Source organism: Cyprinodon tularosa, unplaced genomic scaffold (genome assembly GCF_016077235.1).
Source record: "Cyprinodon tularosa strain WSP-4 unplaced genomic scaffold, ASM1607723v1 ctg787, whole genome shotgun sequence".
NCBI lineage: Eukaryota > Metazoa > Chordata > Actinopteri > Cyprinodontiformes > Cyprinodontidae > Cyprinodon > Cyprinodon tularosa.
The window spans coordinates 108,242-133,418 of NW_024039548.1; the positions used below are offsets into that span (position 1 = coordinate 108,242).

At 37.1% G+C, this 25,177-nt stretch overlaps 2 protein-coding genes across 2 annotated transcripts in view; one reads left to right on the forward strand and one right to left on the reverse strand.

The window, feature by feature from the left end:
* The window catches only part of tbck (TBC1 domain containing kinase), a 47,272-nt gene extending 41,038 nt beyond the window's left edge, over positions 1 to 6,234 (forward strand). The window contains exons 24-26 of the mRNA XM_038271011.1: positions 1,142 to 1,305; positions 3,685 to 3,844; positions 5,843 to 6,234. Of these exons, the coding sequence (XP_038126939.1) occupies positions 1,142 to 1,305; positions 3,685 to 3,844; positions 5,843 to 5,953 (435 nt within the window). The 3' untranslated portion in view covers positions 5,954 to 6,234. The remainder of the gene's footprint in view (positions 1 to 1,141; positions 1,306 to 3,684; positions 3,845 to 5,842) is intronic.
* Positions 6,235 to 8,424: 2,190 nt separating this feature from the next.
* On the reverse strand, positions 8,425 to 21,530 carry LOC119773828 (polyunsaturated fatty acid lipoxygenase ALOX15B-like). Its single transcript, XM_038271001.1, has 15 exons — positions 21,390 to 21,530; positions 20,972 to 21,155; positions 19,780 to 19,984; positions 19,607 to 19,688; positions 18,879 to 19,001; positions 18,682 to 18,785; positions 15,736 to 15,902; positions 15,478 to 15,621; positions 14,335 to 14,538; positions 14,090 to 14,176; positions 13,791 to 13,960; positions 12,234 to 12,355; positions 11,777 to 11,877; positions 11,122 to 11,292; positions 8,425 to 9,086 (listed from the first exon to the last, which is right to left on the reverse strand). The coding sequence occupies exons 2-15, from the start codon at positions 21,122 to 21,124 to the stop codon at positions 8,907 to 8,909; spliced, it is 2,013 nt and encodes a 670-aa protein (XP_038126929.1). The 5' UTR covers positions 21,125 to 21,155; positions 21,390 to 21,530; the 3' UTR covers positions 8,425 to 8,906.
* Positions 21,531 to 25,177: the final 3,647 nt, after the last annotated feature.

Sequence of the window (25,177 nt, forward strand, 5' to 3'; positions counted from 1 at the left end):
GACACACTAACAGACATTTCTACTGCACATTTTTGACTTGCTTTTCCGTGGCTCTGGTTTAGACCCATCACTGTCTGACCAGTTGAAATGCCAAAGTTCCTATAAGCCGTCCTTGACTGTCTCACAGTGCTCACTCTGACATTTAAATAACCATGCAGGGTTTCATCAGCCCATAACCCTAACAAGCTCCACAGTTTTGCCTATTTCTGTCCATAAATAAAGGGAATGGTGTCGCAAATGCATATTTAAGACAATGTGTGTGCTTTAAAGAAAGGAGTTAATTAATGTAACATTCTGAACGACTCTTTTTTTTTTACAGCAACTAAATACATTGTGCATTAATTTCTTTCTTTTAAGCCGGTTGGTATAATTACCTTTATTCACAGACTTCACCAATCATTTATTATTTAATGTTGCCTAATTGTTTCTCAAATTAGCCCCAATAAATCATGAATGAATTAAGTCCTCTGTGGTTTATTTAAACTTGTCCAAAATGACCATTTTAACCTTGTTTGTGTTGTTATCTGATCTAATTTAAACTCAGGGTAAAAACTTGTTGTTTAGGCCATTGTCTTGCTCTATCTTGCTCAGATCTAGGGCTGTGTTTAAAAATAAAATCAATTTTCCAATTCTGTATCGATTCTCATGTTAATGTTTAGAGGTCAATATATATATGGATCAATAAAAAAAATGTATTTTCCACTGCCCTTACAGCCACTGTTAACTACCATAAATGTATTAATTTGTTTTAATATGTTAATATAATACTTTAATATGAATTACCTAACTATACATTCATTTAATAAAGCTGAATTTAATTAAATAAAATTATAGTATTATTTAAAAAGGATATCCAATTTTAGATTGGATCTAAAATAATTATTTCTAAATTTTGACAATTGGAATATAAGCGATTCTTGAAATTTCAATCAATACCCAGCCCCAATCAGAGCCTTAATGGACTACTTTTATTTTCTAAGGTTTTACAGGTTAAACATGAGAGCCCTTGAGGTGTAGTTGTAGTAGTTGTTTTTTGCTCTTATAATAACAGTAACCAAACTGGCAGTCATTTCTAAATGATTATGAGGTCCAGAAATGTTCTCCTGCTTCATCTGTCTTTCTGTGACCTCCTCTCCTTTAGTCCCGAGAGCCTCTGGCGCTGTGTGACCTGAAAGCTGAAGTGTCTCCCAGAATCTCAGCTGAGGATTTAATCGACCTCTGTGAACTCTCACTCGCTGGACCCTCCAAGAGACATAAAAGCAGCAAGCCGAAAATTGTTGCTGTCGACATTCGAAATGTGGAAGAGTATCCTTACCATTTAATGAGCATCTTGCCTCCTGATGTGTTTAAGCCATTTTTTTGCCTTATCAGATCTTAAATTACCTGACAAAAGCGTAAGCTAGTATACTGATACGTTTTACTATGTTGAAAGTGAAGGTCTTGGAGAGATGAGGAGAAACAAAGTCCTACAAATAAGAGTTAAGTCCCTCGTCTGTTATGCTTGTGAGCATCTCTTCACAGAAGAAGCCAGTAAAACCTTTCAGCTGAAACCCTTGTGTCAAACAGAGTCACACTATAATTACTTGCGATGTAGTTGGGTCTATTTCCATTGCATGCTATGATTCTGGTCTAAGAATATATGCCATTATTTTTTAGGTTAGTGAACCAGGTAACAGTACATTCTGATAACAGTGTATTTCTCTGCAGTTCATGCATGTAGAAATGAATGCATATCGTTTGATTTAGTCTACCCTCCTTTTCTGCCTTTTCAAAATTAACATTTTTTCAGACATCTGACAAAATAAGGCTTCCAGCCTTATCCTCACTGTACGGGGAAATATTTTTAAAAGTTAATTGTCTCCTCCTGTGATTCACAGAGCACCTTTAATGTAGAAAAATTACCTCAATCTCTTTTTCTGATCGAATGACAAGAGCCATCTCTTAACCAAAACTTCACAATGGGCCGGATTTATCAAGATCCAATTTTGCGTGCAGTAATTTGCGCTCGCAAACTGGAATTTTGCGCGAGGGGCTGAACCATGGTTTGCAGGTAATTTAACAAGAGCGATTGCGTAACTGGTGGCAGGTGCAAAACTGTTGGAGACGCCCTATTTAAATGATGGTTTTGCGCGTTTTGTGGTTTGCGGCAAAGTAGTTTGTGCAAACTAGTGCATTAAGAAATTTTAATCTTACAGTGACACCCCCACCCAATCCCAAAAAATAAAATTATGTATATATATATATATATATATAAACTTTGGCAACCTTTATTCCCTAAGGTGGTATGTGGCTGAATTTCTACTTCACTGCTGTAAAAAAAAAACAAAAAAAAAAAAACAGGTGTTTTGTATTGGCCTGTAGAAAAATGCACATACCAAATGGCTCACAAGAAGTGACTGTGGATAAGATGACTGCGCCAACTTCTGAAAAAGGAGATTGGGAGATCCCAGATGCAAAAAAGTGCAATGTTGCAAGGAGTTTTGTGATATCTGGTATTGAGTGGGTCCTCCTTGTGGCTGGCTCCAAATCCATTCGGAGTTCCCCCAACAGCTCCAAAATGGCAATGCTGGATAAACGGAATGTTTTGATGATCGTTTCCTCGTTCATTCCAAAAATATTCATACGGAGTGAAAAAATGCGTTCTCTGCGTCGCCTTGCTTCATTTCCATGTCTCCTTCTTGCAGCAATAACCGCTGCCATGTGTGCGCAATTACGCATACAGACCATTTGCACCTTCTTTTGAAACGTGTTAAATATAGAGTCAGATACCGTTAGCAAAATTGCTTTCAGGTTTGATAAATCACTTTGCGAGTGCTAAATTAATATATTTTCATGTTCTCCTCCCACAAGACGCACTTTTGCGTGTAAACGCCCCATATTGCATATTCATTGCAGAAAAAGTACTAAATGGATAAGAGGCGCTATTTAGCACGTTTTAAAGACCAAATCCTTTTAGCAAGCTGTTGATAGATCAGTTTGTACATTTTTTAGCGTGCGCAGTGAAATAGCTCACGTTTTTATACACGCAAACCTTTGATAGATCCGGCCCAATTACTTCTGCAGGTTTTAGATGCATTTCTACACCTGCAAACCTGAATCAGTTAATTGCATTCCCTCTTTAACTGCCTCCAAGCACTGCAAGGGCCTGTTAATCACTTATTTATTTGAGTAAGGTATGTGTAGGCAGGCGAATGACTAAATTATCCGGGACAGTGGATGAAATCCATTCAAAGGTGTTTTTATTGTCTGTAAGTCACCCTAAATTCTAAGACTTCCTGGTAGAGTTTTAAAAAGGCACAGATTGTGTAGGGAGGATCTGTTTTAGTTATGTGTTCAAATATTTCCGTATGCAGTGAGCCTCTTGACAAAGGTACCCAATCAAACGCAGCCCTTTGAGATAGAGAGGGAATAGCATAACAGAAGTAGATTACCCAGGGACTGGAGCATTGTTTATACCTTCTGAATCCTCTATTCTTTGTCCTTTATGTCCTGATTTCATTTTCTCTGAAATGTCTTTTCTCTACATTATTCTTTTCTACAATGCATTTTTTTATGTTGCTAAAGAACAAAGCAGCTCTCAGAAAATTCCTTGTTAGTCTCTGTGAAAAAATAAAAACCTTCACCAAGCATCATTGCCTTGGCACATCTGCCAGACTCTGTGCTCCTTAACTCCCTGGAATCCAGCTTTGGTAGGGGACATATTTCTGGCAGCATCAACATTCCCTTTAACAGCGTGTTCGGTCCTGATGGTGAACTAGTGCAGTGTCCTGCTGCAGGAGTTCTCCAGAACTACAAAGGGCGGGTCATTGTGATCATCAGCCATGCTATAAAGAGTGCTGCTTTGGTGAGAGAGTCAGCTTCACACACATCTTTACACATTACAACAGATTAAAACAGTATTTAATAACTAAATCCTAAAATATGACCATTCTTTGTTTTGTTAGCTTTACAATACATGTCCTATAAATTTACAATTTTAATGCAGTTTGCTTTTATATATAAAAATACAGCAGCATTCATTCATTTACTGAAAAAGTATTGTACTGTTTTCCATGCATCATTGTAAAGTTTAATCATAACTACCTGAAGTCAGAGCATCAACACGTTGCTTTTTTTGCACAGTATCGCTCATTTTCAGGTTAATGTTAACCATAACCTTGTTTGAGAAGAAGTTTTGATAGAGAAAGATTTTGAGAAAGATTTTATTTATTTGAACTAAGGCCTGTGCCTTAGTTCAAATAAATAAAAACAGGCCACACCGAAATAAGAAGAGAAAAAACTAGGAAAAGGTTATGCTCTTTTTTTTTTTTACATTGTGTGAAACTTAACTTGGTTAGCGTAACTAATCTTTGTCTGTTTGTATAAAGCTGTTACAGAAGCTTGAAATGTGTGTGTGTGGGAAAAAAAAGGTTTCTTCAAAAAGCATTTTGAAGAAAATCCAGAATTAACTCTATTTGCCCAGTAAAATATCTTCTTATAAGTAAATAATTTTACCCACTGTATAAAATATATCCTGTTTGTTTTATAGGCGAATTTCCCACAAACATTAAAGTAGTTATCAGGTTTTTCTTCTTTTCTTACATCAGAATTATTTTATCAAAAACCTAAAGGCACACCGTGTAACCATTGACCACTAGGGGCACTAGACCTGTACACGTAATTGGCTTCTACTAAACATAGAAAAAAAAAAAAAAAGAAATATGACTGTATACTAGGAGCAGAGTGTTAACTTACCAGTCTAATAATAAAGATGAGAAAAGTTTTACATCCGGCTTCTTCTTTCAGCCTGTACCAACAAATAAACTAATTTCCATGACTCTTGTTTTTCCTTTTGCACGATCCCTTTCACGTTTTCTCTTTTCAGCCTCCTAAGAAGGTTTAAACTTTTTCCTTGCCTCAGCCATGACAAGTAGTCGAGCAGGCGGAAAAATAGTAGAGCCAAAGCCTTAGCCCCATGACTATATAAGAGCCTGTTGCCATAAAGCAATACGTTCTTCCAGGTCACATGACCTGGCCAAATTACTGAGCATTCTAACAACTTACATAGTTGGTATTTCAAGAGGGGAGCTCCGCTCATAGCATTGATACTGTATATTGGCCTGATGAATCAATTAAAAATAACTCATGTGTGTCAACTCTTTAGGTCACAAAGTCTGTGGTGTCACTTAAAACTGGACAAAAACAGCAAAAATTCTTTATGAAATATTCACAGAAATAATGATATATTTCACGTAATGTGAGATTGAGGTAAAGTATTTTTGTATGTCAATAGAACTGAGCCAGTAAACTGACTACACACCTGGGTCTGAATGAATGAGGCTGCCATTTTAGAATACAAAGTACAATGCACATTTTGAAATCTGGAGTCAGATTTTAAAACAGTTTTCTGAGGAATTTTGTTTATATGAGAAAATTAATATTGAAACTCATTACAGTTTTATTCATCAAAATAACAAATAGAATAGATTAGATATTAATGTCAGCCTACATCCAATGGGTGATTCGATGAATTTAGTGAAAGTGTTGTGATTAAAAATATATGGGAAAACAACCACAGAAATATGGAAACATGAAGTAAAACCACAGACAGACATTAAAGAAATCATTGCAATTCTTTAATCTAAAAGACAAAGAAATATTTGGTCTAAAAATTGTATTTTTGTTTAACATCTATCTGAATCTGCCTGAAATATTATAGTATACTCATACATAAAGGTGGTGTCTGATAATTGATTTTATTTATCATAAATAAACATATTAGTTATCAATCATCCTATTACGGTTAATTAGTCCATGCCGTTTTTTTGATTGTGTATTTTACATGTGTTTTCTGTTTTCCCAGTTTTCCGCACATCTGGTTAAAGTGAATGTTTCACGTGTTTGCATTTTGGATGGAGGAATCAGCAAGCTGAAGCCCACAGGACTCCTCACTGTCCCTTCCCCTCAGATCTGAACCACTGACCAACTTCACATGAATAGAACAAACAAAAGGACTAAATACATTTCATGATGAAATTAAGGAAATGTTAGTTAACAAAATTCATGGGATAATTTTTCAATATGTCAGTTTTAATGTGATTTCATTTAGAATTTACTGGACTATTGAACTTTTTCTGATATTTTGTTTGTAGAAAAATATTTCTGCTAATTATTTTCATTGCAAAGTTAACCTATGGCCAGTGTATTTGTTTGAGATTCAATAAAATAATGATTAATTCATCTTTTTTAAACAAACTGTTGATATTGCTCACAAATAATAAACCCAATATAGTTCATTGTTGAACACCTGACAAAGGTAGAGTGGTGCAGTAGTCAACTATATAGGTTAAGGCGGCCATACACTGTACGATTTTTTGCCCTTTTCGGGCTGATTGTCCATTTGTGCAAGAATTTTTGTATCGGGCCGTGTTTCAGCCTCATCGAGCATCCTGCGTTGTGTAAAACAACAAAGCTCTTCTTCCCCTCTGGCAACCATCTCTCAGAGGGGAGTCAGACATGTGGTTTTGGGACGTGCAGTTTGAGCGGGTAGATCACATCAGAGCATCGGGCGTCACCCCAGGCTCACACAGACTCCGGTCTTACCGTTGCGGTGCGGTGTGTGCGGCGCCGCAAGGATTCCAAGTCATTAAAAAGACGTAAACCTCTCTCACCGGCTGCTGAGCTGTCCGGCTGCGGTTACCGAGACACTCCGGCGCTGCAGAAAATTCCGCAAGAAAGCTATCCTTGCGGCGTGCCGGAGCCCTCCGCAACAAGCTCTCGCAAAAATCCTTTATTTGGGCCGTGTTATCGCGTGAAGTTACGTGAACTCAAGTGAACTTCTGTTAAATCTCCGGACCTGTTGCCGGAGCCGCAGAGCCGCACCGCACCGTAGTCAAAAGGGCGGTGTGAGAGGGGGTGTGCGGGAGTTGCGGTCTCCGTCGGCTCGGTAACCGCACCGGAGCCAGTGTGAGCAAGGGGTCACAGTGGAAAAACGTGCATCTTGAGCTGTGAACTTTTAAACCCTGTGGTTTCGTTGTAAAATCTGTACGATTGAAAATATTGTACAGTGTACGCCTGGCCGGTAATAATTGTTACAGTGTTAAAAGGATTTGGGTTGCTTTGTTAGCATGAATTAACCTGACAACAGCCAGATGCATGTCTCGCTCCGCCCAGCTCCACTCGCATACGTATGTGAGTGGAGCTGGGCGGAGCGAGACATGCATCTGGCTGTTGTCAGGTTAAGCATGAATCTCATGTAACAGGATTGAAGCTAACTGAGTAGTGTTTTGGTTGTTAGTGCCTGGTGGTTTCAGTATTTCCAGTGTACATGCTACATTGATCAGGTAACATTCTAATTAACCAAAATATCTTAGACAACTTTTATTGTCATTTTGTATAAACAGAGGGTATACAAAACGAGATGTCATTTGAGCCATTTTGTACAGCTCCAATGACATTTCCATGTCTTAAAGTGCAACAGTGATCAAATGTAAACAGTGTCGGAGAAAAAAAAACAGTGCAAAGAGATGCATTGATAAGGAAGTTTAAAGCATTAAATATATAGTGCAATTATTCAGTGTTGGTGTTGTCAGTTAGATGCAGATTCTGTGACATGATTTAGAGTTTTTTCAATAGTTTAGCAGTCTGATGGTGGTGGGGAAAAAGCTGTTTCAGAGTCTGCTGGGCCTGCATTGGATGCTGTGAAGCCTCTTTCCAGAGGGCAGCAGGGAGAACACTCCATGGTGGGGGTGTGAGGGATCATTGAAGATCATTGAAGTCTAAGGCGCTGCAGCCTCCACACCACACAGTGAGACAGCTGGTCAGAATGCTCTCTATGGTGCTTCTGTAGAAGGTGGTGAGGATGGGTGGGGGCAGGTGGGCTCTCCTCATCCTCTGTAGGAAGTCATGCTCTTCTGTGCCATTTTGACCAGTGAGGTGGTTAGACTGGACTGCTTGAGGTCTGGTTGTGAGGAAGTCTAACAGCCAATTGCAGAGGGGCGTAATGAAAGCAAAACTGAAGTACAGGAACAACATCCACACCTTCCTTTCCAGGATAAAATTTGTTCTTTTTTTTTTTTTAAGTTTAGCTGTCTGCACTTTTTTCACATTCACCAGAACTTTGCCAGTCATTTCATTGCCCTCAGGGTTTAATATGGTCATTGCACTTGGCTTGTTCAGAAGTGCCATGGGGGAAGTGTAGAGTGAAAGGTAATTTTAATATTCTCTGTACCAGTTTTGTTTTGTTCATTTTGCTGTAACGTTGTCCACTATCATAGCTATCAAACTGCACCATCCTTTTCAACCTTGCCTACTGTTTGGAACAGCTCTGGCTCTGAATCGGAATACCCTTTATACATAAACCTTGTAGAAAAATCAAGAAATGTGACCTCTGCTCCACGTTGCTCTCTGTCGTGTAAAATATTTTAAATACACAAGAATGTTTTCTGATTAACATTTTTATTTGTACAGCAATCATTCTATTACACACATAAATTCTTTTGAGTGAATGTGAAACAAAAAGTTTGTTTGTTTTTTTTCTGATAGAATGCTATATTCATCTATTCACACAATACAAAAATATAAGCCATGAAGGTAAGTTTTCTATGGAAAATTTCCTAATGCATGCCATGTCTCAAAATACAGTGTCAAATGCTTTCGGGCAGCTGGTCCTTTTAAACAGCAAAGAAAAACAATCTAAACAGTGATATATGTTTCATATTTATACATTCCAGATGATAATATTTCACTAAATATCTACTTTGAAAAATGTTAATTTTAACCAAAAATAAAAATAATGAAATAATGAAAAGTCATTTTTTTCCCTAACGTACCAATAGAAAGTCGTTATAATGCATATTAAAGATCCTTGCAGTAAAGCCACTGTGTGCCTCTATTAGAAGGCTTAGAGAAAAACTGTTTTCCTTTTGTTAAATAGCCACACTATTTTCTACCTCCTCTGGATCCATGTAAGTGTACGGCACTTTTAGCTCCTTGTTTCTCTGTTTGATGGCGGCACTTAACTCCTTCAGCTCCTTTTGAAACTTCTTTATCATCTGCCTTGGAGTCTCCTCACTGAAATGCTCCTCTGGGTACTGGCCTAGAGGTACCTGATTAAAAATGAATGAACAATCTTAGTTTTTCTGCCAGTTACATGCAAATATTTGTCAGATATAGACTACTGACCATTCAATGTGAAAAGTGAAACTCAAACATTTTTAAGATAAAATTGATGCAGAGGAATAAATCAACTATATGTTTTTTGACCATTCTGATTATGGCTTAAAGGTAATAAAAACCCATAAAGAAATTTCTCATGAAGTTTTCAAAATGCATAGAACGTGTAAGTGCTAAACAATTGTATTAGCCTACTAAAAAGTATGTCTATGTAATGTACCGTATACTTAGTATTTTTACCACAAATTAATGCACAGTTGGAATTTTATTGCATAGAAAATAATTTCTATATAAAAATAATAATAAAGAACCCAATTTCATTACATTAAAAAAATCATTACCTATACATGTAGAAAACAAGATTGATCTTTGGGCCAGATTGACACGCATACTTATCTGATACAAATGTATCTTTGGAGAACAATCGGATATTGACTATTTTGCACTGGCTCCAGAGACAGGAAACTTTCCAGATGCCCTGATTTATTCCTTTACATCTTTTAGAATAAGATCTGAATTCTACCATAATCTTTGGGTAGTTCTGAGGATGGCCTGCACCCTCCCCGTAACTGTTGCATCTGTGGAGCGGAGCTTTCTAAACTCTAATTAATAAAGACCTAACAGATCTTTCATGACAGAACAATAATTGAGCAGGCTGGCAGTGATTGGTATCAACAACAAAGTTATGTGTCAGATTGCTTAACAATGTTGTCATGTTATAGTTGGAACATAAATGTATAAATGACATGATAGTTTCACTGTAAATAAACTTAAAATTACTTTATTATAAAAAGATTTTATCAGTAGATTATGCATAAAAATTGGAGACTCTAAACAGTACTGCCAGAGCTATAATGAGCTAATGATAAGTAGCTGAGTTTCCATTCGAGTTTAATGCACATTTTTAGTGAACTGTTAAAATGTGGGAAAAGATTTGGATTAGACATTTCCATCCGCTAGAGCAAATTAATAAGGTAATGTAAAGGGTAATGTCATACGTTAAAGCTAAGCATGGCTGTAGTGAACAGTACTTAGAGTTAACAAGCTAGGATTGACCGCGGATCAGGGATTGACCAGTGTTGTAATTTGGCAAATTTTCCTTTTTTAATTTTATTGCGAATATTAATGATGGTTTATGCCATCCGGAGACATCGTGTGAGAGAAGTATGATTCTAATGCTGCGTCTGTATGCCAGTGGTGGTGGAAAATGGCTGCTAAGTCATGGGAGGCAAGTTTTTGCTATATCATACCAAAATCAAAAATGTGTTTCCATCTCCATTGTAAGCGTATTATTGCTTTTTCTCAAGATAGTGTTAAAAACTCTCTTTCAAAATGTACTTAATTTTGCGTTTTGCAAGATTTTGCATTTTCCATTAACCTACTCTAATGTGATACTTTAAAATGCGTACAAGAAAGGTTGATGGAAACAAGTCGAGTGTGTGACTGATTTAAACTGCTGATTGCAGCAGATTATTGGACAAAATAGAGGGCCCCAAATCAAGATTTCCAAAGGGCCCATGGGAGGCTAGGGCTGGCCCTGGCATTGATGCAGCGTAGAGATCAAACTTCCCATATATGTTAAAACTTCAAAGAAATTTGGGGTAAGTTTTGGTTTTCATTACCCGTGAGACATAATTATCAAAGTAATAAATACTCTAAATGAGGGGTCTTCGACCCTGTACCTCAGGAACCACCGCCCTGTAAGTTTTTCTCTGTCTCTCAACACCTGGCTTAAATGAACAGTGATGAACAGGCCTGTCGGCCTTCTACGCTGCTTAACGGGTAATGCAACCATTTGATATAAATGTGCTGGGAATAATATAAATGTTTAAAAATGTGCAGGACTGTGGTTGCTGGGGACCAGGGTTGAAAACCTTTGCTCTAAATACATTACCTTGTGTTTAATTGATCTAAACAGTATGTCATTTAAACCTGAATAGTTTGGCTAATGGAAGTCTACACACTCACAAAATCACTTGACTGCTGGCTGAGCAGCCACATGGTGGCCATTCCCTGAACTGTCACGTTGACGTCCGGCAGCGTCTTCAGCATTGTTTCCTCAGTTGCTTCCCCTTTTTTGGTTGGTGGCGGAAGTTTAAGGGAGATTGGAGTGTTTGGCATCCAACCGCCATAGTCATACTGCAGAGCCAGAGAATTGAATGAGCATGTAGTATGTTATTAATTCCTTCGTCGATAGAGAATTTTTCAAAATACAGCTCTATTAATGGCAAAGCAAAATGATCGCAGTTGTCACTACATTTGTTCGGACAGCTCTCAGAATTCAGGGGGTATTGCTTAAACAACTGTAGATGGAACAAAATAATGTTTTTTTCTCTTAAGCATTTGAGGCTCTTTAGATCTACATGATATGCTAACCTGTGGTAATAAAATTATGATTAATAATACTCATCACTTTGGCCTGCCACATAATTAAACACATCTAAACAACATGGACACAATATCCCTTAAACCAATGTGTAGACTTCTAGATCTCTGTGCCTCAAAATCTTAATGTATGCGTAACCTGTGACATGTTGTGACTAAAGAGTTTGAATTCACTGCCATCATTCATTTATGCACAATTTGTATCTTAATATCAGCTTTTTTCATCCTAAAACATTACCTGCCCAGTGTTCACTGCAGCATGCTGGGCTGAGCCAGTGAAGATCACCATGGTGACAAACTTGATGAGTTCATCCACTGTATTTAGTTTCTGAGGAATTCCTGAGAAAAAAAGGTATCATTTAAATTTTGAATGCTTAATTGATGCTTCCATCACAGCCATCCAGTCAATATAGAATACCATTCCATTACAGAGGCACACAGAACAAACAACCATATACTCACACTCATGCCTAAGTGCTGTTTAGATAGATCATTGATCTAGATAGATTAGGGGGAAGCCCGAGTACCCAGAGACAACCAATGCATGCATGGGGAGAACATGCAAGCTAATGTTTGCACTACAGGTGCTTCTTGCTGCAAGGGAAACAAACTGCAACGGTGTGCAGCCCCTATGCTTCGATTACACAGATCTACAATCTGCTCATTAGGCTAAAAATATTTTCTTCAAAACATACCTCTGCAAGGATGAGAAAGGAATCCATGTTCAAAAATGTCCAAAATCCATTGTTGTAGCTCAGAGTCTTGCTTAACTTCATGATCGCTCTTGTAGTAGTGGCTTAGGACACCGCATACAAATCTTTGAAACACACAGAAAACTTTTCGTAAAGTACATTTACAAGAGACATAGCAAAGCTAAGCATTTTGCACATACAGATAATCATTTTATTAGGTCTGTTTTAAGAGTACTTTTGAAAAGTGGGGGCTCAGGGCTAGTCAATAGAGGACGCTAGGGCACCGCCCTACCCACCCAGTGACCTTGATTATAACATAAAGAAACAAATATAAATGAAATTAGAAAATAAAATATTTAAAAAAATATATTAATATATTTTTTATGTTCAAGATCAATATTCAATCTTTACTGATGAGTAAAGCTGTTTTGTTCGTTGTCGGATTGGTGACATATTTCAGTCCTATAGGCTGCAAAAATCTTTGGCTATAGGCTGTGTCCGAATATCAGCCCTATATACACTGCCTGGCCAAAGAAAAAAGTCGCCACCTGGATTCAACTAAGCAAATAGGTACAAGCCTCCTATTGGATAATTACTGCATAATTATTGGATAATTATCTTTCAGCTGGCAACAAGTTATTTAACCCCAACTGGTAAGCGCAGAGCGCTTACCTTCTAAAGCATCATGGGATTTGTTGTAAAAAATAACAAAGATGGCCCATGACCAACGGGGAGCTGAAAGTAGTGATCATCTCTCTGAACGGTCAATTAACTGAGTTCACTATATAGTCCCCGCTCTATCTATCTTCTCCATTATTAAACCGGTACTTTTTTTTTTTTTAGGTTTGTGACATAAGATTGGACCATGCAAAACACAAAGTAAACCTGTACATCATATTATATTTTTATTGTCTGCATTCATATAAATATGTTAGGATGGTAACTTGGTATGTGTTTGATTGGTTGTTGGTATAAGACTATTTTGAATTTTTACCCCCCTCCCCCCCGGAGAAAACGCCAGCTGCCGCCACTGGTTTACTTTTTAATAAAACATGGTTTTAGATGTTAATATAACATATTTTTTATTCTTACAATGTATTTATGTTAGCATAATGACTGTAAATAACACAGAAAATTTTAAATGAGTATTAGAGCAGCTTTTCTTAATTTACATTAAAAAAAAAGCTTTGCTTGAGATTTGAAGCCTTTTTTTATTTTAAGCAAAGTTTTATTTAGCTTAGCACATAACTACCTATCTGGTGTTGCAATAACATTTTCTATGCTTTTTCAGAATGTATTCAACCATACTGTTCTGTGCACACATGAATGTTTGCAATCAACCGGAGGGGGAAAAAAGGATTCACTTTTATCTGCCATATTAAAAGAAGGTGTGCGGATCAAAGGCAATAAAAAAGGACATATTTTAGTGATATAAAGGCATAGCCTACAAACCATATCCTGATAAGGGTGAACATTTTAGCATCACATAAGCCATCTGGTTTGTCTTTAACAGACAGGGTAGCACAAAGTAAGATGCAAAATGGAAGCACCCAGTAATACCTGTTGATAATATTCCACAGTCTGAGTCCATCATCTCTGTAGTAGAAGTTTGGTATGTCCTTTAGCCCACGCTCAGCAATGTCTTCAGGCACACAGAGGGAGCTGTATGTCACTGAGGTCAGAGATCTCCTTAGAATAGTGATCATACCATCGCCACCAGAAGCTGAAAACTGGAGAAATGTTACATTTATATTTAAAACAACAATTTAATTTAATAAAGTGCAGTGTAGTGAATAATACAACACGTAAAAAAAAATCATTATTTAATTAGTAAAGTAATTCTTTATATATTTTCCTACTTTGGTGAAAACACCCTCCTCAGATATTAGGGTTTTCCGAGCTAAGGAGTTGATCTGTAGAGTGTAGCGGGTGTGAGGTATGAGAAGCTGAAAAAACAATAACAACAAAAAGATGTTTCAGCTTGCACACGTGTCATGGAACAAAAACTTTAGGAGGAGAATATTAATTTAGTAATGGATCCAGTTTGTGTACATGTTTCATCCTGAGAATCTGTCAGTAGACACACACACAGACCTGCACTTACCTTGTAGAGAGGGTGCACCATGGGCACGTTGCGCAACAGTGACACTGCAAACACCTCGGCTAGCAGGTGAGTACGCAGCAGGTGAACATTTAGCTGATGCTCATTGAAATCTGCACTTCTCACAAAAATCTTTGCCAACAACCAGTCGTACTCAGAATCTGATGGCAGGAAAATTGGGTTGTCTTCTGCTGGTTTCTGCTTCAGCTAAAACAGGTTTACAGAAAAGTTAGATATGCTGTAATTGTGAGCCACATTTACCAAGGCAGACAAGGTTGATTACTCATTCTATTTAAAATGAAATTATGTGATAATCAAAAAGATGAACAATTTAAATGGACAAGCTGCAGACTTTTCTAGCACTACTTTAATCTTGGCCTGAGAAGTGGTGGCCTAGTAGTTAGGGCATTGCGCTTAGATCCCGGAGGTTCTGAGTTCAAGTCCCACGGACTGCCACTCTGGGTCCCTGAGCAAGACCCTTACCCCCCACACTGCTCCCCAGGCGGTGCACAATGGCAGCTCACGGCTCCCCAAAGGGATGGGTTAAATGCAGAGAGTGAAGTTCATTGCTTTGTAGGTGTGAGTTTAATTCTATAGTTTTAGGCTCTGATGTACAAACTTAACCAACTCTTAGTACAGATTTGATTGCATTCCAATCTTCTACTTAAGTGCCTTGTTTGTTTATTTTTGAATTACTTCCAGCTATTTGGCTTCCTCCTGTCGCTGCCAAATGTGAGTCTTCTGGCTTATAAAAGGCAAGGCAACTTTGTTTATATGCCACATTTCGGTAAGGTGGCAGCTCAAAGTGCTGTACATGATAAAAGAAATGTAATAGGGAAAAACCTGTTGCAGTGGCATAAAGATAACTGAGTAATTAATAAACATGAATAATTAACTTGAAAATAATGGTTGACAATAAAATGAAATCATGTTGGACTATAAACCCAATTAATAATGTTTAGATAGACTGACAGAGCCCACTCTAACCAAACAAGCTTTTAATCTGGAGTTAAAGCAGTTTAGGGTTTCAGCACTTCTGGCTGTTTGTTCCAGATTAGTGGAGCATAAAAGCTGGCCTGGAAGCTTTAAATTAACATCTTAATAATTAATTTATATTATTGGCTGTATTAAAAAAGCTAATCTCACCTGAATAGCGATAGGCATGAGTTTATCATCTGGAGTTTTATGGAGCAAAACAAGTGGAGCCATCAGGTACTGCTGCTTGTCATTGATAGTGCTAGCTTTCACTCCGTCCATTTGCTTGTAGTCACAAAGGAATATGTTGCCTTTCTGTTTAAAATGTTAAGAAGGATTTACAAACATTAAAGTCAAATTTGTATTCAAACATAACAGCCACAAATTTTCTTAGAAATATCCATGTTTTTTGTGTGTGTGTGCAGTCACCTCCATTTCTTCGGCCAAGCTGAACTGAGAATCAGGGAATACCATGTTGTCAGTAACAGGGAAGTTGTCTGGTAAGACGGTGCAGCGTCTTATCAACATGGGATTGACCCCATTCAAAAACTGGTAGCCAAAAAAGTCGTCATCCTTCCAGTGTTGCTGGACATAGTCTGTGAAGAAGAAAAGGGTGTAGATCAAATTTAAGTCTCCCTAAAATAAAACTGTTTGCTGCAGCGTTTATCACACATTTTTAAAAGAATGTGAGGCAGGTTTGATTAAAAAAATGGAAAGCATAAAAGTACATTTACTTGATTACTTTACTTAAGTAATTTTTGTTATCTTTATTTTACATGAGTAATCGAAATATAATGGAGTGAATGTTATAAGTTGCCCCCCAAAATAAGACAAATATTGTATTTTCTACTCCACTCCATTCCAAGGAAACTGCTAGTTACTTACTTTTTAAATGCAATTTCAACATGGAAGATAGCAGCCGCTTAGGACAGAATTTGAACACCACTAATTTAGAAATTTTATGACGTTCCACAAATGTGAGAAACTCAGGGCAGATATTATTTTTAGTTTATACTTTTAATTAGGGTGTTAGTTGTTCCCATGTGACCAAGTTGCTCAGTAGTACGAGTTGCGGGTTCTTTGTGGTGGATTTAACCATAAACCTCTATTCCATAATGAGAGTGTGAGAAGGATGAAGTTTTGTTTGTGCTTTGTTTTTAAATTAATGATAATCACATTAGCTGTCCTGAATTTTCAGTTGTATTTTGATGCTGAAGTTTTTTACAAGTGGTGTAGAATCTGTAGCAAAATGGCTTTACGCTTTAATACATCAGGTGGTTTATGGTACTTTCTGATAATTAAACTAAAAATTACACAGAAATGTATTGATATTAGAAAATTTCATTAGTATTTTTGAATACTTGAATACTTATAAATGTATTTACTTTTAAGTATTTTCAAAGGTGAGTTCAATACAATACCTGTAGTACCCATTACCCATAACATAGATTACAGGCATGTCTTGAAGACATAAAACCTGGATGACTCTTAACTTTCTGCTCCTGACTGCAGACAAAAGAGAAGTTATAGTCTTTGGATCAGAGTCTTTCAAAAAGAAGCTGATTAGTCAGTCACTTCATTTGGATGGGATTAAACTGATTTCAGAGAATGAAGTAAAAGCTCTTGTTGTTATTTTTCATTGGTGTCCTTCTTTCATCTGTGGAATATTGCAAAAATTAGAAATATCTTGTCCAGGGGTGATGTTGAGAAATTAGTCAACGCATTTGTTACTTCAAGGCTGGATTATTGTAATTCTTTACTACCAGGAAGTCCACAAACTGTAGTTAAAAGCCTTCAGCTGTTCCAAAATCCTTTCTGATGAAAACTAAAACGAGAGATCATATCTCTCCTATCCTGGCTTCTCTTCATTGGCTTCCTGTTAAATCCAGAATAGAATTTAAAATCCTCCTTCTCACATATAAAGCCTTAAATGGCCAAGCTCCATCTTATATCAGAAATCGGATTGTTCCTTATGTTCCTAACAGAGCACTTCGCTCTCAATCTGCAGGTTTACTAGTGGTTCCTAGAATTTCAAAAAGTAGAATGGGAGGCAGATATTTTAGTTATGAGGCTCCTCTCCTGTGGAACCAACTACCAGCTTTGGTCCATTAGGCAGACACCCTGTCTACTGTTAAGGCTAGGCTTAAAACTTTCCTTTTTGATAAAGCTCATAGTAAGAGTGGCTAAGGTTATCCTGAGCTGTCTTTATAGTTATGCTGCTATAAGCTTAGACTGCTGGAGAAAATAGGGATCCCTTTTTTCATCATTCTGCTTCATTCTATCTCTACTCTCCCCCTCTGTAGAATGTGTTAGTTCAATCTCTAACATTATGCTCTCTCTGCTTTTTTTTTCTCATAGTAGCTTCATCTGGCCTGGTCTTGTTTGGCTGTGACACCATCCTGGAGAGAAATATCAGCTGTGCTGCTGCAATCAACATCTTTCTTTATAGATGTTCCTGATGGCCTGTTTTCAGTGTAGTCCTGTTTCTCTGACTGTGACCGTCTGTGACCGTCATCCTCTGACATGGGAGTTGGCTCGATACTCGTCTGCCTGGCTGTGTGTTTTCTGAAGGGATCGCCTGTGGAGCTGGTTTACAGTTGCCTTTTGTATCTCTGCTTCTTACTGTATCTCTGCTTCAGTCTCCTTGAACCCCAGTCGGCCTCAGCAGATGGCCTCTCACATTGAGCCTAGTTCTGCTGGAGGTTTCTTCCTGTTAAAAGGGAGTTTTTTTGCTCTCAACTGTCGCTACAAGCATGCTTAGTGTGAGGGATTGCCTTTGATTCAATGAGTCCATGCAATCAACTGGTTTTCCTTAGATAGAAAACTTTGAATCAATTTGACTGTATGATCTGGTTCAACTGTGCCTTGAGATGACATTTGTTGTGAATTGGTGCTATATAAATAAACTGAATTGAATTGAACTTGAGTAGATTTTTTACTGAGTAACTTTTACTTGTAGTTGAGTAAGATTTGACAACGGGTCTCAGTACTTTTAATCAAGTAGTACTGTTGAGTACTTTATCCACCACACCACTACCTTTTTCTATTTCAGTAATGATTATATATTTTTTAAATAATTAAGAACATGAAATAGAGGATAGAAGCATTATGAAAGAGGAAGAAGTTTTATCCCCATCTTGAATTTGGTGTGACATTGTTAAACATCAAATGTTCTATCAATGTGAAAAACATTCCTTCAGGGAAGAACTATACAACTTAATTAAGCAAAACCACTACTAACTATCAATGTCACTCCATTACTGTTTTGTTTGTAAAATACATCTTTAACAGCTACCAACAAATAGTAAACACACATCCCTATCTCAGCAGTATTTAAGGCTCAGTGCTATTTGCTTTAGTTTAAGGAGGCAGTACCTGACATGTCAGTCTGTTTGCAACAGAACACCCTGTTGATTGCATCGAGGTCCGCCCATCCCATTTTACATTCTGCCAATCCCTTCAGTTTCAGCTCTGTCAGTCTAGTGAATACAAATCAGAAAGGCTAAGTGTTATTGTTTGTATATGCAACGATTGATTGATGGCAGAAATGCACGAGAATATTATGACCTTACCCTGCCCCTGCTGTGAAAAGAAACTCTGTCTGCTTGGTGAAGGAAAATCTGACCTCATAAGGGAGAGAGAGCAGGTCATCTGCCTTCAAGCAGTGAGGAATTCCCTCCAAATACACATCCCAGCTGAGACAAACAGAGTTTATATTAAGTTTTACTATAGTAAACATAGGAAATTTGATTTGATCTTTTAATTGTAAATTCTGGTATAAATAAAAACTTGATATCACCATTCTCAGTTCATTTGCATTTAATCAAAAACACAATCCAACAAAAAAAAAAACTGAATCTCAAATAGATTTTTACTTGGCAGAGTAATATATTTCAAGCATTTGCTTTTTTCCATTTGTATGATTAAAGCTTACAACTAATAACAAACAAAGAAACACTTCTCAAGCAATATATTACGGTACATACATTTCATTTAGAAATCCCCTGTTTTAGTCAGTTAACAGCATATATCATTTCAGTGAGTTACATAATACTGTTAAGGATAAATAGGGTGTTATTTTTAATTGAAAATCTAAATTTGCAAGTAGTTGGTTATGTTATGCCATATTAAATGGGTAAATCATGCAATAATAAAATTAACTTTTTTGTTAATTAAAATAGCATTTTAATTTAAATATTATTTTAATTAACAACAAACCTTCGTTTATAAATCAAAGTAAATAAGCACTATTCAAAATGGGATGAGGAACTTTTGTGTTTTTGCCACTTTGATGTCTCACCAATAGTCCTCCTGACGCTCCTTGAGCTCCTGCTCCCTGCTGTTCCTGCCAAGATGATGTTTATCTTCAAACCCTTTCAGAGCTAAAAGGAGAGACAGAAAAACATGTAGTGATGTGTTTGTAAAAGTGTCCGCTGCAATAGAACTGAGCTTTTAACAGAATTTCAGACAAACCTGTTCCCTCTCTAAAGCGGTGCACCTTGTTGTCATTAATCCAGCGGTAGATGGGGAAGGTGTAACAAGCTCCCTCTGGGGATTTGATTTCTACTTTTGCTGGGAACCATGAATCTTCTGGGAACAGCAAAAGAGGCTGCTTGTCAAGCTCTATCAGCACCAGTTTTCCCAGGGAGGTGCAACAGGAAACTCTAAAACATGCCACCTACGGCCAGTAAAACAAATTGCAAAAACAGTCAGTAATAACAAGACAACAGAAAACCAAATGCCTTTTCAGCAAAATTATTGCAAAAAGCTTAAAAATACAATGTATTTCAGGAAAGAAGATAAAAATGAATTTTAAAGGGGCTTTTTGAAAGTAAAAACATGCCCCAAACCTTTTCACATTTTGTCTCATAGAAATGCAAAAACATCATGGAACTTCGTTGGTATTTTAGAAAGTAAAAATAAATGCATTATAGGAAAGTGAAAAGAGAATTATTTTTTCCATTTTTATAAGAGATAAAAATCTTAAACCTACATCACTTTTTTCACCTTTTCTTAATTTTATATCCCTAAGTACTATTCTGGGCATACAGACTGGCAGGCTGTAGAAACAGGTGAGTTTTTGGAACAAGGACCCGAAACAATAGCAAATTGAAACTAAAATGAAATGGTTTTGATACAGGCACATGTTGAACATCCTGATAAACCAAAAAACAGAAACCAACAAAAAAACAACAACATATTTTGCAAAAGTAGAAGAAGTCTAAACTGTGATCAGTAAATCGCTCTTTAGACTTCCAAAGCTAGAAGAAGCATATTCCTGTAGTTGCTGCAAAGGAGGGTTTAGAGAGTAATGACTCAAGCAGGACCCAGTTTTATGTTGATTAATTTTAAAATAGCTTTAAATCATATAATTTTCTATCCACTTCAAAATAGTGCATAGTTTTCTAATGCAGTATCTTAAAAAAAATCCTAATTGAATGTACTAAAATGTGGGGCATTAGCTTGACCAATAGTAAAACAAAAACTACACCACATTACTTTTGAAACTCCCTGTACGGTACTTCTCCCAGTTTGTTACATAAAAGGATGCAGTACCTCCTCAGCATTTACACATACCCTGTTCCTCTACTACTGATTTTGTGAGTCTGCTAAAGACAGGCTGATAAAACAGCTGCTACATTTAAACTGAAACTTTCAGACTTACGGCTCCTCTGACAAATGCTGAAGCTCCCTTGAAGTTCCAGAGCCACTTGCGTTCACTCTCTCCACTTGAGCCAATCAGTTTGATGAACACGTTGTTAAAGGTTGAAGCAGTGGCGCGGTTGGCAGTGAATACAGTCACTTCATAGTCCAACATCTTTTCTCTGCAAAATAGATTCCACTTGTTGCTACAAAGAAAAAGAAGAAAGAAAAACTCATTAAGGGAGTGTTGTGATAATGTATTGCCAGAACATCAATGAAACATTTAGTTTTTTTCCCTGATAGCTCACAGACAAATAGAGAGAAAAAGGTCACTGCATCACAGATAATTGGAAAAACAACATTTGACATGAAAGCTACATATAGAAAAAAAATCATATTTATTTATACTCTGCAAAATTGTTTGGAAGTAATTCTCTCACCTTTGCTAATAAGACCACAAAGTTCCTCTAAAAAACTGCTGCTTTGATACAACTTTTCACCACAGATATCTTTATATACACAGAGCTATGGGAGTGTTCCTTCAGTACCAATAAGCAGCTGTTGTGATGAAACCACCATCCTCCTACCTGTCCTGCTCTTCCAGTTCTTATTTTCATGTAGGGACTTTCATCTCTTTGAACACCATGGATTTGCCTACTTCAGGATATGCATGACCTCAGAGTATGGATATGTGGGTTAGTCAGCACAGCCTTTGTGGACAGTGTTGAGTATGAGGGTAGCAGACATGATGAAGGATGTGTGTCACTGCAGCTTAAGAGATGATGATGAAAAAAATATATTTTTTTTGTCTAGAATGTTGTTTACAGAGCACAACAGAATATTTATTGATTTACAAAAACAAAAATTCTGGTGTTGTTTCTTAAACAAAGCGACAGTGGTAGAAAAATTACAGTTTTCTACCTAAATTACATGAATATATAGTTATGTGATTAAAATCCTTTCTTTTTAACAAAAAAGTATGATGAAACAGTCACTTGAATAAAACAATGTCTCATCTGCAATGCCATACGATTAAACTATTATGCAACTGCTTCACCTCAGCAATACTATTGTGAAACTATCATTTCATCAGTTAGGAAATACCTTGTTTGAATTGCATTGATTATGTGCAAGATAAGCGTCACGTAAAATACTGTAGGAAATAAAATTTAAAATGAACCTGTTCTGAACTTTATCAGAGTACCTGGGCCTACAATATTTAGAGGGGGTTTAGAACACTGTTTGAACAACTTATTTTCCTTTCCTTTATTTTCCTTGAGGTGAGATCTGTTGATCCTCTGTTGTTTAAGATTACTTTGATTGCACATTGTGATATTAAGTTTTTAAGTTTTACTTGTAACAATATTGACCAAAATAGAAGTGAGAAATTTCTGAGTTTTGCTTTGATTGCACAACTTTACAATGGCTTTAATTTTGTATTTCACCCCCATGACATTTTCAAAACATTTGGTTATTGTAGTATATTCAGGGTGTTTAACTTTCAAATTAACATCTTTTCATTATTTTTGGATGTTGCCTTTAAAGTTATTGTCTGAACCATGACATTTTAGTTTGCTTCTGATTGTACAGCTTTATGTTTTGCACCCATCACATTTGCACACAATTTTAAGTTGTTGGTTTTTGTAATTCTATTCCTCACACACTGTATATTCTTTGGATTATGTCTTTAAAAATGCTTGTGTGAACATTTAAAGTAAGAAATTAGTGACTATGGAAAAACTGTGGAGTTGCTTTCCGGGAAAAGTGCAGGCTCAGTGCAGGGGTGGGGGTATGAAGGGACACTCTCGCTTTGGGCATCAAAGAACCTAGAGGGAAAGTAGTCTGCATACTCAAACTGAAACTTCAGGTTATGCGACTTCCTCATGGTAGAAAAGGTTTTAAACTGTTGTCTGATGAGCAAATCTGGTTGATAACATAACTTGAAAAACGTACTTAGCATAACAAACCACAAATTTCTGACATGCATATAATGTGTCCATTTGTGTTGCTGTGCGACCGCTGTGTTGGTCAACAGCCTTGAAGCCAGTGGCGGCCGGCCCATAGGGGGCGCTGGGGCACCGCCCTCCCTGATAAGAAGAGAGAAACTTAAAATATATTTTTAGAAATTAACTCATAAATGTCAGTTTTACTCTCTAGAGTGTTTACATATAAGCAAAACAAATTATATAAACTACATTTCCCTATCTACTGTCATTAATTTGTGGATTTCCACAGACAGACTCCTACCGTCTCTGTTCAGGGGGCTGTGATCAGACAGCCCCACATTTGCAGAGAATCTGTCAATCATGTACTATTGCTAGGTGAATTTAATGGCCAATCAGCGTCTCGGAACTTTATGGTCTTGGGGCGCTGAAAATACTGCGCTTTAACAGGCTTCTGAACCCAAGCGCAGGTGCAGACAATTAGAGGGAAGATGGCGAACGTAACGACCGAGATGCAGCTTCCACCAAATTCGGTGAGATCCTTATTTATCTACCCGTTTGCCAGAAGAACATCCCTGTTGTAGGATATGAACATTTCATCTCATGGTTATTGTGACTGTGACGAATCCACCTCATCGCTTAAAACAACCTCTAACTTTGCGCGCCACACACACATTCCTGTTATACTGTGTTTGTGAGGACCAATACACTCGCGCTGAGACCAGTAGCTCCATTAACTTAAAACACACAAGCTGTCCTGGTTACCTGCTGGCGTATTGAGGGTGCACACTTAATATTTCAGTGGGGTTAGCCGTGTGTGTGTGTGTGTGTGTGTGTGTGTGTGTGGGTGTGTGTGTGTGTGTGTTTGTGTGGGTGTGTGGGGGCTGTGGGTGTGTACGTGTTTATGCTACGGGGACTTGTCATCTTCAGTCTGGCTGCGTCTTTGCTGGGTTCAAACCCAGTTTGGTGTAATTGAATAAGTCAATGAATCTGTGTAAAAGAATTAAGTTGTAAAAATTATTTGTTTTTGTACATCAATTGTTTGTGGAGGTAATATATGGACAAAACCGATTAATGAGAAGAAATCAGAAATAAGAGAGCCTGAGGTGAGGGGCTTAAACTATTTAATGAGGGCTGTGGGAAGAAAAGCGGCAATTTTTGTTTTCTGTTTCTTTGTTACATTGCTGGTAACTGGAGGGAGGCTGAGGCCCAGAGTATCTTGTACATGTTTAGTTTCTTTTGCACCCTGTTTTGAGTTTTTGAGCTCAATAAATCACCAACACCGGTAACCCGACTGAGCCTGGATTCTTGGAGGCCAAAGAACCCCGTCACAGTGACCCAAATCATCACTGTTATTATATAGTAAATTAAATCATTACTCTTAAATTGTATGTATTGTCCAATTGTTTATTTGAATTCTTATTCCGGATTAGTTGGAGACATACACTAGGCTATATCAGCCCCACCAAAAATATTTTTCACCAGCCGCCACTGCTTGAAGCATAGCTCAATTTAACATTCCACAATCCATTTACGCCACCAATTAGAAACAAAATGCAAAATCTAAACCATGTAATGTTAAATAAAACAGTTTTTTCTTGCTGTATAATAATCACTGGAAGAAAATTGTCATACTGGGTAACAAATTAAAGCTATTTGCATATATTGCAGGTGAATAATATCTAGGATCTAAAAGACAAACCTAGTATAGTAAACACATTCCTGGATACTGTCTTTCTTGAGTCACTAATCATATCAATTAATAAACAATAAGTAATCACTCCTATTACTTATTGGAGTATTAGGAGTCCAAAGGACAATCCTGGTGTTTACATTATGCCTGTCTGAAAAAGGACTTCTTGGAGAATAAAGTGCCTTTTTTGAATATCCCCAGGATAAGAACTAGAGTCTTTTATTGTCACTGTATTTTAAAATAAAACAGAATAAATACTTTCCATTGCAAAACAACATACAGAACAACAAAAGATAATCAGGTTAAAGGTGATTAAAAATTCAAAAAAGGTGTAATAAATTAAGGTTAAAAGTGGAGGTTTGTGCAGAGGTAGTGTGCTGTGGTAAGGCTTCCTAGAGGGCAGCCTGCTTGTGCCTCTGTATTCGATCAAATTGAAATCGATAGAGGATGGCAAATGTTTATGAAAATGGATGTGAGTTTGAGGCGGTGGATGCCCTTTATGAAAATTATCCTCACTGCAAATCAATGTTCCCAAAAGCTTGCAAAAGATCTTAAGAAAAAACTTCTTAAATGAGCAACAGGAACACTAGGA

Coding starts and splice junctions, on each gene's coding strand:
- LOC119773828 (XM_038271001.1), bottom strand. CDS start 21,124: ATGTTGGACTATGAAGTGACTGTATTCACTGCCAACCGCGCCACTGCT. Junction 19,985..20,971: donor CAGCATTTGTCAGAGGAGCC/GTAAGTCTGAAA, acceptor TACTGGCCGTAG/GTGGCATGTTTTAGAGTTTC. Junction 18,786..18,878: donor CTTTTCACAGCAGGGGCAGG/GTAAGGTCATAA, acceptor TGTATTCACTAG/ACTGACAGAGCTGAAACTGA.